At 42.2% G+C, this 16,454-nt stretch overlaps 1 protein-coding gene across 5 annotated transcripts in view; it reads left to right on the forward strand.

The window, feature by feature from the left end:
* RASGEF1B (RasGEF domain family member 1B) overlaps nucleotides 1–16,454 on the forward strand; it is a 701,851-nt gene that overhangs the window by 195,020 nt on the left and 490,377 nt on the right. The window contains exon 1 of one of the 5 annotated variants that reach the window (XM_070614556.1): nucleotides 222–502. The exons of 3 other annotated variants lie outside the window; for them this stretch is intronic. In XM_070614556.1, the coding sequence (XP_070470657.1) occupies nucleotides 434–502 (69 nt within the window). In that variant the 5' untranslated portion in view covers nucleotides 222–433. Of the gene's footprint in view, nucleotides 1–221; nucleotides 503–16,454 lie in introns of those variants that run through there. One more of the 5 variants, XM_070614554.1, reaches the window with a different exon arrangement.

Genomic DNA, 16,454 nt, shown 5'->3' on the forward strand with positions numbered 1-16,454 from the left:
CGTGCCCGGGGCCGGGGCGGGCGTGTGGCTGCGCCACGGCGCTCTGCCCGCCGGCCGCCCTTGCCCGAGCGCGCCGCCGGCCTGCGGCGCCGTTGGCCCTCCCGCCACCCCCTCGGCGGGGCCCTTCCCTTGACTATGGTGATAGTGACATTCAGCGGGAAAGGCTAGCGCAGACGGCGGCGCCCCGGCTCCCGGGCGCAGGAGGCTCGGGCGGCGGACGGGGCTGCGCGCACCTCGCACCCCGGGCTGCCGCGGCCGGTGGCAGGCGCGCTCGCCCCCCGGCCCGCCGCCCCCGGCCCCGGCGCCGCGGGGCAGCTCGAGCCGCAGCCCGCGTTGGCCCGCGAGCTGCGGGCAGGACCTCGCCGCTCGGGCTCGTGCGCGGGGGAAGGACGGATCCAGCGCTTCGGGAGGGCCCCTGCCTCATTGCTCGTATATGGCAAAGTTTCTCGCCGAGCTCCTGGGCTGCACGTTGCCGAGCAAGGGCGCCTCTCCCATGTTTGAGGTAGGTGGAGGGTGTGTCCCTGCGGCGGCGGCCGTCTGCGGTGGCGGGCGACCCCTGACCGGGCCCCGGGGTCCCCAGGAGTTGACAGGCGTGCGGGCTCATTTGCCTGGTTTCCACCTGGATGTCTGGGGTGGGGCAGGGACAGGATGGCTAGGAGGAGACCGGAAGCCCCAGAGCCTGAATTCTTGCCTCCCTGGAGCTCAGTGAATCTTTTTTTTTCCTTCCCTGGTTGACAGGGGAACACGTTTTCTGTCAATCTGGACGAGTTTTCCGAGTTGCTCTTTACCTAAAATGCCAGGAATGTCTGAAAATGAGCGGTCTCCTGCAGTCCTTTTTTACTGCTTACTTGATTTCTTCGTTTTTCTTTTTCATCTGAAAAAATAAACAGTAACATCTTGAGGTCAGAAGGTTTCTACCTTCCTGCCTCCTTCAGCTGCTCCCTTCCTCCACCCTCCAAACTCCATTGAAGTTAACTCATTTCTTCTTCCGTGAGTGAGCTACATGGGGATGCGAAGGGTTAAATGGGATTTGCCAAATCAGGTGAAGAAATCGCAGTTCTGACGGCAGGTACATCTAATTGCTCACACCTGCCTGAGGTGGCAATGATGCTTCTGTAAGCATTTCTGCAAGCAGTCTATGAGTCTATGAGAAGTCTGGCCTGCTTGTCTTCCTGGGGGAATGATGGCATCAGCTGTTCTATAGGAAACCTCCATGGCCGCTCAGCAGGGACAGCTTCACACTGTGCACAGTCCCACGCTACAGCTACTGTGGGAACAAAGTGTGTCCTTTGTCTCTGTCTACTTGCCCTCCCCCAACAACCTGACAGCTAGACCTGGACCAGAGGGCCATCACTCTGGCCGGGTTAACCAGCGCTGCAGTGTGGGCTTGAGGGCACTCCTCACTCAGTCCTAGGGCCTGACAAGTTTCCCCGCCAGCCTCGGGGCTACTCCAGGAGCCGCCTCAGCCTCGCTGTCTGTAGTTTCCTGACTGGCCAGAGAGAGCAGAACTTGGTCTCTTCTCTCATGGATGCGGGAGCTTGTCTTCAGCAAGGCAACTCTTCACGATTCAAATTCTTAGTCTCTTCCCTGGTTGCTGTGAATCTCTTCTCACCTTTGGCACCTGTAGGTGTTCCTACCTTCTGAGGTCCTATGGGCATATTCCTTTGATTTTGGAGCTCAGATTGCCCAAGCCCATGATGTCTGCTGTGTGACAAATCAGTTTTTAAGCAGGGAGATCCCAGTAGTAGGCAATAAAGAGCAACTGGGAAAACACGAGTGGACTGGGAGAAACCAGACTGAAATGCCTGACACATGGTAGCCTGAAATCTAAAAAATAATGAAGAGCTGGAAAAGTAGAGTTTTGCAGGCCTGCAGCTAAAATTAGCTGTCTTGTTTGGCATGTAGCGTCTCTGTCCATTTGCTTGTCTGTGACGTAAATGTTAGGCAGCGTTTGGGGACCATTCGGCAGACCTGAGGTGCTCCTTTAAAACTGCTTTTCTCTTTGGCTTTCTCTTCACTTGTATTTGGATTTTTATTCTTAAACTACCGAAACCCATGCCAAGCGATTTTGATTGCATGTACTACCTTTTGGTTGTATGTTCCTGACTGTTTTATCCTCCAGTTGATAGATACCCCACCTTGATTTCTTAGAATAATTGACTCTCAATCATTGCTGGTTGGAGAGGGCCTTGAAAACCAGTCTGAGGCCTATTTAACAATTAAGAAAATGAATGGCAGTGTTATTTTTGAAGAGCTCCAGGAAAGGGAATTCCCTCAGTCCTTGGTGACTCCTTGTATCTTGCTGTGTGTTATTTTCTACCCCTCTAGAAGCAGGAGCTACTGTAGCATCTGCTCTCTCCTTATTTCTGCAAATGATTGATTCAGTGTTGGCTGAATCAACCAAAAACACTCCACCTAGGTATCACTTTTAATCGGTGTTGCTGGAGGAGTTAAGTGATCGCCCCTTTCCTGCCTGTGGGGGGAAATCTGTGCCAAAGAGATGAATAACTGAGTCAGAAATGTGCTTGGAGGATGCTATCTTCTAGGGCAACCACCCCTTCAGCACACTCTTACTCAAAAATGAAGAGTTGTTGAGCTCTCTGCGCCTGGGAGGAAGAGAAATGTGTGAGAGAGATATTCTTAAACCTTTATAAATATTCATTTCCTAAAAATGAAAGTGCCAGGACACGGGAAAATTCTAGGCAGCTTTGCCTTTCCAGCAAATGCTCTAATTCTGACTTTGCAGGTTACCTTTGGTTTGCGGAAGATCAAGAGAAGAGATAGATGTCTTCACAATGAATGGCCTTTGGATTTATTTTGGGTAGGAGGTGGCCAGGGATGTTGTTTCTTCCTAGACGGGCCAATCGGGTTTGCACAGAGGAGATTCTGCCTAAAAGAGCACTGAATCCCGACAGGACCTCTTGTGTGTTTGTAGTTGTCTGGGGAGGCTGGGTGATAAGTTATGGTGAACACAGGTATAAGAAGTCGCAGTGGTTGAAAAGCGGCTCCAGTGCGTGCCCTGCTGCGTCATCTTCAGAGGCGAAGGACAGATGGCGTGCATTTGAAACACGGTGTCTTCATGATCATATTGTTAACCTTTCCTTTCCTTTTTCTTTGTAAAGTATTAAGTTTATAAACCAAGTCTTTGGGAAACAAATTTAAAATTTTTTTTTTTAAGATTTTTTTTTTTTTTCCCTTTTTCTCCCCAAAGCCCCCCGGTACATAGTTGTATATTCTTCGTTGTGGGTCCTTCTAGTTGTGGCATGTGGGATGCTGCCTCAGCGTGGTTTGATGAGCAGTGTCATGTCCGCGCCCAGGATTTGAACCAACGAAACACTGGGCCGCCTGCAGCGGAGCGCGCGAACTCAACCACTCGGCCACGGGGCCAGCCCCAACAAATTTAAAATTTTAAGAAAAAAGCAAAGGGTAATAAGTTTATCCCAGCCATAGCAGTGCCCTGAGCACTGGGCTAGATGTTTGGAATAATGTATGTGCCATACCAAGGCAGAGCTTCTGCAGAAAGAGTGGGCTTGCTGTGTATTCTGATGTCTAGAAAAGGTAGGTGGATTTAGACCTACAGGTCCTACTTACATGTGTCCTGTGTGCTTGGATGGATGAGTGTCTGGTCCTGGCATCCATTCCTTCCCCTTTAAGCTCTGAGCTATTATGAACCTGCTCCCCAACTCCAGCCTCAGTGTTGCTTTGCGTTGTGCCTTCATGATAGGTAGTGATGGGGTCTGGTTCCAGGGCAGGAAGTGGCAGGAGAATTATATAGTCAGAGGCGATTGCTTTTTCTCCTTCCAGGCCCCTTTTCCCTCAGTCTACAAACCTGCATTTTTGATCCTCCCATCCTTAATCATCTAATCTGGTGGGTCACCTTTCAGGAGCCACATCTGTTGGGCAGAACACATTTGGCTCTTCAGAAAAGGGACGTTCAATTCCATGCCACTGGTCATGGATGTGATTTCTACAATTGTCACACCTCACGTATATTCTACTTATTTCCACCTTCTATTTTCTGTCTTTACCAGTATTGCTGCCTAACTGCGACTATAGCTTTATTTTAATTTACCCATAATACATAATATCTATCATTTATTGCCTACTCTGAGCCAGGCATTGCTCTAAGGGCATGCTATACATAATCCCAGCTATCCTCCCAATAACATCGCAATATAGGTGTTAATAGCCGTGTTTCACAGATGAGGACATTAAGGTTGAGAGAGTTTAAGTAATTCGCTTAAGGTCACTCTCATTGTATGTGCTGGAGTGAGGATCTCAAAGTTCACTTACCTCCCTCCACTATGGTTACTTGGTATTTAATGTTTTCTTTTGTTTTCTGTTTTCTACCTCAGGTTCATTCCTAGATATACCCTTTCTCTTTGGAAGTGGGAAAGGTAAACCCCCATTCTTTCATATTCTTTTATTCTTTCACCTTCACTGTGTTACCATTGGGATGGCATGAGTACCTTAGTCCTGGAAGTGTTCAATCAAAGGCTGATTGAACTCAGAGGAATAGTTAAGGGGAAGATTCAAATTCAATAGCCATGACCCTTTGCAGATAGCTCCCGTTTACACAGCATTTCCTGCATGTTGTCCTGTTTTATTCCCCAATAACATTATGAGGTAAGTTGTGTTGTCATCTCTGTTTTAGAAGTGAGAAAGCCAAGGCTTAGAGTCATTGCATGAATTTTCCAAGGTCACTCACCTACGTAGAGTCTGATCTGGGAGGTAAATCCTGGGCTCTGATTCCACAGTGCTTTGCCAGCTAGCTGCATTGACTTTCCTGATCTTTTCCTGGTCTCTGATGTCTGCTCATCCACTCTATCTTTTGGACTATTTCCCAAGTCATCTTCCTTAATAGCCCAACTCAACACAGTGCCCATTTGTATACCCCACTCTCTTTGGTGGTTCACCATTGCATGCTGATTCAGAAGGGCTTGCAACTCCCCTCAGTAGTGTGGTCACTACCTAATTTTCTTGTCCGGTCTTTCCTTCCTTCTATTATATTCCTGGTATTCCAGCAACTTTAGTTTACTCGCATTTCGTGATCATGTCCTCTCACCTCCAAGCTGTTCCTCTGCCTGGAATATTCTTCTCCTAACAACACCTATTGATGTTTCCCCTTTCTTCAAGGTTCAGCTCAAATCTCACCTCCAGATCCACCTCGTTGGACAATGTCCAACTCTCTACCACAGGCCCACTGAATGTTATTTGTGTTTGTTTCTATAGGAGATTTTCGATAACTTTCTCTGTGCTTCAGTTTTCTGTCCTGAGTGCAGGGTGGTGAGGGTTAAATGAGTTGATGCCTGGAAAGAACTTAGAATAGTACTCAATACGTGGTAATTGCTGAGGTCCTTGCCTGTGTGTCTCCGAACTATTTAGCCACAAGAACTAAGTATTTTTTCCTTCCACAGCACCTAGTGGAGTATTTTGCACTTAGTTTTGTATCAAATATCTGATGGGTCAAATTTATCTTCCAACCCTGAAGGTTCATGATTTACTTTACTCTTAAATTATTTGTTGTTTATCTGGAATTCAAATTTAACTGGCACCCTATATTTTTATTTGCTAAACCTGGCAACCCTGTCTTACCTTTCCCCTCCTCCCCTCAAAACCCAGCTCCCGGAGTTCAATCCTGGAACTCAACTGTGGAAGCCTTGTCCCCATCCTTCCCTCTTTATAGCCCCTACTGTGTCAGAGATCCTGTCCCCGGCCAAGGGAGCCACCTATAGGGAACTGCAGCTGGGCAACTGTCTGTTCCCACTGTATGGAAATTCTGGAGTGGGCAAGCTTTCCGCTGCAAGTGTCAGGGCCACAACCAAGAGAGGTGTATTACTGGCATGTTATTTATTCATTCTTCATGTGCTCACCAGTTCATTCAATCGTGCATTCATTTAACAAATGTTATTAAATGCTGACTTTGTGCTAGGCGCCCCATGGAAGCCTTGCTAAGAGACGTTCAAACTGTTTTGACCGTGACCTACAGTAAGAAATATATTTTACATTACAATCCTGAATGCACATAGCTATTTATACCGATAACCCTGAAATTAAGTTTCAAGAATAATACTTTTCCTTGTGACAGGGGATCTCCTCTGATCTTTGCAATTCTGTTCTTTCCTTTCCATACCATTTCTTCCATTCTATTAAGAATTAAACTGGGAAAGACCCACTGAATTGATTTCATGAGTTGTGGCTCGTAATTTGAAAAGTACTGCTTTATAGGATGTAAGATTCTATTTTCACGGAACAATGTGTATTAACTCATTATCCCAGGACTATACTTACACATTATTGCACTGTACATTAGGAGATCTTTGTGGTCTATCTGGGAAGCCAATCATCATGCATAACATTATTTTTTTGGAGAAAATATTTTTAGGGTTTCAAATAACTAACGCATCAAATAACTTTTTTTTTGCTGAGGAAGATTTGCCCTGAGCTAACATCCACTGCCAGTCTTCCTCTTTTTGTATCTGAACTGCCACCACAGCATGGCCACTGACAGATGAGTGGTGTGGGTCTGTACCTGGAACTGAACCCGGGCCGCTGAAGTGGAGTGTGCAGAACTTAACTGCTAGGCCACTGGGCCTGACCCTCAAAAAACTTTTGATAAATATCCTGCCTCTAAATTGAGTCAAAGGTTTGGCATGTTATCTGAGCATATTTTATGACATGGTCTTTTATTTTGAACACGGTACTCGAATTTCAATTTATTTCTCTCTTTGCATCCACTAACAACAAACGTGCACCACTGTTTGGATTGACTACCCAGGCTACATTTTATGAATCTTCCCAGTTTTATATTTTAATCGACCTCATCCCTTCTCTCTTGAAGGAAGTTATACTTTCAAGCAGTTTTTTCCCTCTAATTTGCCTGGTAAAGATCTCGATTTTATCCATTACAATGAGCCTTACACACTCTCATCCACTTGGCCATTCTGATGGCTTCAAGCATCTAAAGAATGATCCCTCTGGTCAGGCTGTTTTGAAAGCAAATAACTTGGATGAGTATGGCTGTAGCTTCAGTGATTGGATGTTGGTGGACGATCATAAGGGAGAAGTTTACTTTGAGAATAATAGCTCCTGTTGCCACAGCTGGGCTTTCTATGAGGGTCATTTGAATTTTAAGCTAATGGATACTGAGTTTGTCTTGTAAATTCACAACTCAGTTTGTTTGAGGGCCAATTGGATTGCTCTACCACATCTGAGCCATTGTATACACACAGGGCAACTCTACTTACCTTTTGTGTTAGCTGCTTTTAGACTCTGCATGTGGTCCTAAATGCACACATTTCATTTATAGGAATATTTGGTCCCATTGTGATTACATCTGTCTAATGGCTTCTTGCTGAGAAACCGTTACATGATTCTTTTCTTTTTTGTATTTTGATAAGGCAAGGCTGGTGTTTCATATCTGTCAAATGGCCAATGCTGGCTGCATGTCATAGGGAGCAGGGATAGGAGCTTAACTCTTTGATTTATTTCCTTTTGCTTAGCTCTTTTCAGTTTGTAATGGTGTTCTTGTGTATTGTGAATTTCTTTATTTTGCAAATCTTTGATAAAATACAATAGGTCCTGGGGTGACATTTATATTAGCAAGATTCTACCTACTTAGAGTTGCCTACTGAAGCGGCGTATAAATAAAATGACAACTTTTATTTATTTGAATTTTGTGATGAGTAAGGACTGTACTTTCCACCCTTGGAGAGATTTAAATGTATTCTAGGCCTATTTCTCCAAAAACCTATAGTATGTTAACATAGATTAATATATCTATGTCCCTTTCAAACCTCTACATTTTCAAACCAAAATGGAGGACTCGGCATCCTCCTTGCACCCACCTGATCCCCACTTCTTTCTAACTCCGTCAGCCAAAAGCACTACACGTCTTCTTTTTACCTAGGCTAGCATTTTGGTGCTGTCTTTGCTTTCTTTTTTCTTCGTGAACAATCTGTCAGTGACTTCTGCAGATGCTGTCTTGGACTTATGCCTTTCCTTTGATCCCTGCTAGTCTTCAGCCACTGATCTGACAAACATTTACTGAGTGTGTACTATGGACAAGGAGCAGCAGGGTCTGTAGGGGATTTCACAATAAGCTACTAATGGATTTGCTTTGCTGAAGTCTCGCCACTCTCTGCTTTTCCTGAATAGGCTGCTATACGCCACAATGCCTTCTCATCGGCGCTTTCCTACATGAGAGTCTACATGACTTTCTATTTCCAAAGGTTAAAGTCTCTAAATTCTGCCTAGGTTATTTCTAAGATATTCACTGAAGGGTCTTAGTCTGCCTTGCCAGCTTGACTTCCAACTGCTGATTCTTGTCAGAGCTCCTCACACGTCAAATACAGATTCTTGCCCCTGCATCTGTGTTTATGCTACTTGTCTGTCCTGTAATGTGATTACCTATCCTCTTTGTGTTTATTCTTCCTAACCAAATGCTACCTAATCTTCAGGGCCATAGTAAAGACCCAGCCCTTCATGAAACCTTCCCCAAGGACAGCCAAGAGCCTGGGAGGGCACAGCCTGCAGAATCAGATACTTGGCTTCCAATCCTGGCTCCTCTACTTCTTGTCTGTGTGACATTAATAAATTACTTCTTTGTGTCTCACTTTTATTTTCTGTAAAATTGGAGTAATAAAAGTAGCTATCTCATTGAGTGGTTATGAGGATTAAATAAGGTAGTTCAAATGAAATGCTTAGCGTAGTGTCTGGCATGTAGTAATTGACAAATATAATAATAATAATGATGATTAATAATAATAATGATTGTTATATATTTTCACCTTGATCCCAGTCCTCTGAGTTCTCTCTTTTATTTGACTATCTTAGAACATAGCTTACACTTTTCTGACTTCTCCACAGTGCTAAGCACAAGGTAGGTGCTCAATCAATGCTTATTAATTTTGAAAACATGTCGTATGCTGTTTTAGCAAAATCTGGGAACCAGTGTATTTCTGGATATATTTAATTGTACTTCATGGAAATGTGACAACCCCTGTCCTTTAGTGACTTGTCCCCTGATCTCTTGGATGTATATTGATGCTAATTTAGGCTACAGTTGTACAAGTGATGCTAATGTACTTTTATACACAACTGTGGTAGAAGCAGTACTTGAAAAATGTGCCAATTATAAATGCCATTAATTTAAATGAAATCCAACCATTGATTGCAATATAATTAAACAGAGTATTTTTTATTTTTCGATTGGTTTGCAAACATGAATCCTCAAAATAGGTCAAGTGAAGCAAATCCATGCCATAAGTCAAGATTTTATTCATCAGACTTTTGTGTTCCATGCTGTTGGTGGAAAATTCTGGCTGGAAGTCAGGTTAGATTATTTCAAAATTAATTTACTCCAAAGAACACTTACCCAGTGGGCTTCCTTATCATATTTCTAGTGGGAAAGAGGGAGTAATGGTGCCCTGCTTCCCTGGAAACTCTGTTGGATGCCCTGAAAGCATGGGAATTTACTTTCATGGAGATTATTTGAATTTGGCTGGAAGTCAAGTGAGGATGCCTACAGAGAGGCACGTGGGGCTGCAAACTACGGAGTGGCAGCATCATGAATTGCAGAGAACCTGCACCAGGAATCTTAAGATCTGAATTCTGAGCCTTGCTCATCTCCTTACTGGCTGAATGCTATTGGGGAAATCTCCTTACCTCTCTGAGTGTCCATTTTCATAGTTCTAACATAAAAGTGTCAATATTTGATTTGCTTTACTCACAGAAATGATGTGAGGCTCTAGTGTGGTAATAAATGTGAAAGTCCTTTATAAAGTATCAAGCATCATACAAATGTGAATTGCCATTACTGATACAATAATGAAGAGGACAGAGACAGAAGGTGTGTACTGGCATCCTAGGCATGCAGGAACCTGCTGGCAAATGGAATGCTAGGAATGGTATGAATGGTAAAGAATACAAATACCTCATTTGAAAGGTAGAGAAGGAAATATGAAGCTGTCATAATTTACAACTAGAGCTTTAACCCATCTGCAATAACGCCTGGAATCAATTTGTATCTAGAAATTTCCTTAGGCAATAAATGCTTTCTGAGAACTAAACTTGAACTAAGTTTCTGAATGAAATTCTGTCACCCTGAGGGGAGGAATGTGCAGATATCATGACCGAAGGCAAATTGCAAGGTGGTAGTGCTGGGCCAGATTCAGAAAGAGGGTCTAAGAGTGTAGGATTGTAGATTTCAGAAACATATAGTGGCTGTTGTTTGAACTCTGTCCTTTCCCTCTGTCCCCTGAGCCTAGCTACCCTGTGCCAGAAAAAAGAGCTTGATGTATGATGACCCAAGCAGCCCTGCTTTGGGGCCATTTCAGAGAGCAGAACTCGGAGGAGGGAGCCTTTTCAATGTAAGGAGAGCACTGGTGGCCTGGGCTGAGCAGTAGTGGGTATTTTGCTGCAGGACAGTGTACACACCTGGGCAGCCTGGAGACAGCATGATCCAATGGTTCCCTGGACTGGTTTGAGAGCTAAAAAGACATAATTTCCCCCAGAGGACATCAAATGATATCAAAGGAAGATACTGATACTGTATCAAGGAAAGAAGGGATCCTTGGAAGAGACTTTTATGTTCTCAGGGTGGGGGTGGGTAGCAAAATTAGGGTGTGATTAGGTGACTCCATTTGTAACTACAATTGGGTACATAATATTGGTCCATCTAACTTTGTCAGTTTCCTTCTCTCCTATTCCATTGTTGAATAAGTGTAGGCCTTTTGTGAAATTTAATCCCCTAAGCCATTTTTTTGGCCCAACAAGCTTATTCTTGATGTTCATTTTAACCAAATTTCATATGTGTTAAAATGCGTTTTATGTCTGTTAAGAGAGAGTGGGGTGGAGTGGGAGAGGGGAGATGCATGTACAGAACCACACACAGGTAGAAAGACACACAGGCGCACAGTGATTTGCCCCTGGAATGGGCTTGATGATTAAACCACATCATGATCAGTGGTTAAATGAATCCATAAGTCTCACTAACTTCATTTACTAACTTTCCGCCAAAACCTTAAACGTACTTGTGTACGTGAGGCCAAGTACAGAGATTCTTCTCAGGGCTTAACAAATTGAACTTCCTTTGGTTTTGAGTTTCTCTTTTGCCTCCTCCCTCTCCTCCAGCTTAGGGAGGTTCTTTCTAAGAATCTGTGACATAGCTGTGTGTGATTTTCATTTTTTCCATCTCACTCTGCAAATAGAAACTGATTTCATTTTTTCTCATGTATAAAGAAATAGTACATCTGATTTCACAGGCCAGAAAGAAATGATTGGAATGCATCCAGCCAGGCCCTGGGGAAGCCCCTAAAATTATCTGCTACCTTATGGACTGTCCAGATTGTATGAGTGGCTGGGGAAGATGGGGGCAGGGAAGAGGGATTTGGGAAATGAAATTTTCTCTTGCCCAGATGCTGTGAGTGAGTCAGATGGCTGGGTGAGTACCCTGATGCCTACTGTGATTTTTTAGGAGTCCATTTGCTCAGTGCCAGGTTTGGATGTTCAAGCAGCTGGGCAGACCCTCTGGGGTTCCTAGTTAATGCAGCTCCCTCTCTCTGCACGTTGTGTGGACTTCCCGTATGTGTGAGTACTTTCTAGATAAACAGAGGGACTTCTCCTGGCTTACCTTGGCTTGCACTTTTGATTTGGAATTGCTGTGTGTTAGAGTGACTAAGAAATATGCCCTCACTTGATAGATGGTACATAGTAATAATAGTTAAGAATTTACCAAAACTCCTTACATACATAATTTTATTAGAAATGGAGAAACAGTAGATTATTTTACTCTATTTACAGATGGAAACTCTAAGGAACAGAGAATTAAGAAATATTAACTATTGGAAAATAGCTTGGGTGTAAAATTGTCCAACAGCTTTGCAGATATTAAAAATAATTTATCACCTTTTTCTATATATATCTTCCTCCTTAATAGAATTAGGAAGATAGCACTATAAAAATACTATCAGTTGAAATCATTAATATGAATTTCTTTGAAAATCATAAAAGTGGTACAAAAAAATGTAAAGTATCTTACCTCAAATACGGTTTGTAACAATACAAGGTATACCTAAATACCATAAAATATTATTATTATGTAAATGAAAAATTCCATCATTAGTAAAGGTCCTTCCCATTTCTGGCCTTGCACGTGAACATGGTAACAAATGGGAGCAGCTTTGATGATCTATTTCGGAAATCATTTCCAAGTCCTTCTTTCTCCCACAAAATTAGCATAAATCCCACCTGCCATTTCTAGCCATCCCCATCTCTTCCTATGAGTTCTGTCATTGGATGAAGAGCTTCCAATAGAGAACAATTAGATTTTTCTCTCCAGACAAACCATTGCTAAGGTACAGCTTGTTGGGGGTGATTGCCCCGGATTTTATGTTATGGGGTCTCCTGTCCTGCTGGTGGATGAGTGAAATATCAGTAGAACAGAATAATCAACAAATTCCATGGTACAGTGCCGTGCAGAGTTTGAAGCACTTTCACTGAAGCCTCTTCAACAGCTTTTGAAACATTATCATCCCCATTTGACAGATTTAGAAGCTGAGATTCAGAAGATAAAGCGAATGTCCCGTAACCACAGCCAGAAAGCGATGGAGCGAGGACTTCAGCTCCAGGTCTCCTGTTCCCAAGTTCCCCTGCTCTTTCTAGGGCAAGCTAGGTGTCAACTGTGATGCCCTTGCCCATGTAAGGAAGCTCCCAAGTCTCGTATATATTAATTATTTCCGTAATGACTCCACCATCACCAAGGCAAAGGCGTGGCACTTTCCGCTCCTTGTGTCTTTAGTGAGACTAAGGCTGCCCTTTAATAATTATCTTCTAGAATTTAAGCTAAGTCTCTACTCTATCACTTGTAGCTTGTTATTTGTGTGACCATAGGCAAGTTACTTAACCTCTCTAAGATTCAGTGTCTTCATCTATAAAATGAGGATTAAATGAGAAAATATATGTAGTGTTACGCTATACGTGGCACATAATTAACATCAGATGTTACCGTTCTTCTTCTTTTTTTATTTTCTACTTCCTAATTGGGCTTGATTTACATTTTAGGCTGCTTTTCTTTCTGTATTAACTTTTTGGAGCTGAGGTAGATATCAAGTGGACATGTGATGGGAGTGGGAAAGGCCCAAGAGAAGGCGCCTACCCTGTGCTTTGTCCCTGGTCCACACGAAAACTAAATTAGGTGCCATAGCACTAGCGGTGATAAAAGATTGGTTTCATTATTTTTTTTCTGGGTAAATACACCAGTGGTTACTTTTCTTTCTGAAGTCTCTTGCCCGTCACATACTGTGCTACGCAGAATACTCATTGTACAAATATTTATTTAATCCAAATTATGTGTCCTATTCATGTGTGTGGTCCTGTAAGGATCACAAAAGGAACAAGACATAGTCTGTCCCAAATTTACCTGAAGAGGCTTGATTTCTAAGCACAAAACCAGAGGACCATTCTGAGCTCAAGTCTGGTAGGAAAACCACTATGCCTATTCTAGGGAAAAGATTTCAGGGGCTAACTCTTTTCCCAGAATGCTTCCAAGTGCTGTGACAACCATTTAAAATATTTTCCAAGGAAGGAGTTGATTTCACAAGAAATTCTGTTTTACCAGATTGATGCTATAAATAGGCAGAATAAGTTATCGTTTGTGTCTTACCACTTTCCAAGACACAAGCAGTGATTAAAAATGGTAAAAGAAAAAAAATAGGATTGTGTTTGAGGTCACAGCAGATGTAAAATCTTTTTAAAACTATGCCTCCTTATTGGATTTTCTGATTTTGTTTTGTAGTGCCTTAGGCAAGTTACTTTCCTCATATGTAAAATACTCTAAATAAAAATATCTCACTGGGCTTTCATGCAGAATACATGAGATATGATGGGAAAGCACTTAGCATAGTGTCTGGCACATGGTAGCCAGTATCCAATTAGCAATATTTTTCTTTCTACATTGATGAATATGCTTTTTGTCTTTTCTAGACCAGAGATTTAAATTAAGTCCTCCTTTTGAAGCCCCTCCTCCTGTTATCCACTTTTATTCTGCTATCCCCTGGAGCGTTTCAAGATTGTCTACAGCTCAGCATGGCTTTACATGCATTGCCCATCAAAGAGTTAACAAGGCTGTGCTCCAACCTTTCTGGTTTGCTGGAGCTACTTAATCAGAGAAATCATTGTGGCTCTTTTTGTGCAACTCATTGATGTCCAAAGCAACTAATTAGAGAGAGGGAGTATAGAAAATCAATTTTTACTAACATTGACATTTCTTCCAATTTAAGCAATTGGTTTGCTTACATTCTTTGTGAAAACCTGTTGAGATGTAAAATTATCCCACATGACAAGATTAGAGGGTTCTAATAGGTTCTTGGTGTTAGGGTGTTAGAATAAAGATTATTTGAACATTAAATACATAGTCAGAATTTGGAAGGGATCCAGCACGTTACATGAACTCATTAGAGAAGTAATTTGGACTCATAACACCCTTAAAGAAACTTCAAGCCTAATGGGTGTGGGGGGCAGTATAATTCTTTGAGAATCTCGCCTACTTAGAGGGAAGAGGATTATGTTGGATATTTCCCTTTGTATCTCCTGTACTTGACCTTTCTCCATTCTGTACACCAGGAAGCCAACCTGTATGAAATACATCCGCAGGGTTCTCTTGGCCTCAGCTTTCAACTGGGGCTGGCCAGTGGGGAGCATTGGTCAGAAACTGGAGGGAGTAGAGATTGTGAGGGCACGATGTTTATTACCTCAACTCCCTATTTTCAAGGTCACCTTGAGCTGGCTGTATCCCTCTGCCTAAGATTGCAGCTCCTGTAAAGTGGTCCTTTCCACCTAGCCCTTCTGTCTCCAGCTCTCTGCAACTCTTCCTTCTCTTGCTACTTTAGGGGGGATAATTGGACATGTTACCAGCCCCAAGAAATTGTACCAGGCCTTATAGTATTTCTTACGCCCTTCTTACATCGTTGTAAATGGTCAAAATTTTACTGAACTTTCTTTAAATTACCCAATTTGAATATGTTACCTGTTTCCTACTAGAACCCTGAATGATAGAGGAGCGATAGCAACTTTCTTTCAAAAGATCAAAGTGACCGTCTGAATTACTGGTTTGTAAAAAATTCTGCCAATTCATAAAAATACTGTGTGCCTCATTACGTATTCAGGTAAAAGTAGATGAATTCACAAGAATGATGAATAATGGTGTGGCTTGTGTGGGTTGTGATTTGTCGTTAAATCATCTCATTTGGGTTGAATGAGGATGTTATTAGAGCTTCAGTAGATTCCAGTGTCTTAATAGAGCAGAGCCTTTAGAGATGGAGTGGGATGCTGAATGCATTGCATCACAACTTCTTAACTTGCAGGTAAGGAATCTGAGTCACCAAGAAGTTAGATGAGTTGCTCAAGGTCAGACCATTAGTATGTGGCAAAGCTGGGTCTTGAACCATGTCTTGTGACTCTAAGGCCAGTGGTTCTTTTAGTGCTCCAAATTGTGGAAACCAGTTAAATCTAGATTCCATTAAGCAAAATACATGGATTTGATTTCAGTTGGTCAGCTTGCAATGAACTGGAATCGTGCTTGAGTGTGATGTTGTGGGTTTTGATTTGTTTTTAAAAAGGAAATTAAGTGCAAGTGAGGAATTTCAGTTTACAATAGTTCATCTGTCACGTCAGTTTAGCTAAATAGAACCATGTTATGAAGATGTTAACACTGTTTTAGAATTTGTTTATTCATAAGGGAATTTCTTGCTGTATAGTACTTTTAGTTTCAGAAAATATGATTTATACTTGTGCTGAGTGATGAATTATAAAAACACTCAGAAAACAATCCTAATCCCTGAATATATTTCATTATTGGAAGAGTTTTGGGGGAACTAGTCTCTCATCGCTATTTCATACCAGAAAAATATTTGATTTTCTATCATGTGTGTGGCGTGTGTAGCCTGAGAATTGCAATAGTTGGTACATGGAAGGTGTCAATGCTTCTGCCCTTAAGATAATAACAGCCTAATACAAGGGATATGGGATAGAGATTATATACAAATTGAAAAACAAATGAGATAAAATTTTCTTCTTAAGTCAACTGTTAGGAGGACCTACAAGATAACCACACAATTAAGGTGTGATCCCCTGAAGTCAAGGGTGAAAACCTACATTTCTTTCATAGTCTATTCTACCTCTTTACAGGGAACATGATAATTACTTAGTAAATATTTGACAAATAAATAAATGAAATCACAATAGGTGTTCTTGCAGTATTTCAGGAATAAGAATGGGAGTTTGGTCTAATCTGTTGTTTTATGTGGTTCTTAGTTGCTAGCCTAGATGGTTCACACATTGGGAGCATTACTTTGCTATATGTTGTGTATGAGTTTGGTGACAATTTTTTTAAATTTAGGCTTGCATATAGAAAAATTGCACTGTCAATTCAATATTATCTTTTTAATAAATTAAAA

Source organism: Equus przewalskii, chromosome 3 (genome assembly GCF_037783145.1).
Source record: "Equus przewalskii isolate Varuska chromosome 3, EquPr2, whole genome shotgun sequence".
NCBI lineage: Eukaryota > Metazoa > Chordata > Mammalia > Perissodactyla > Equidae > Equus > Equus przewalskii.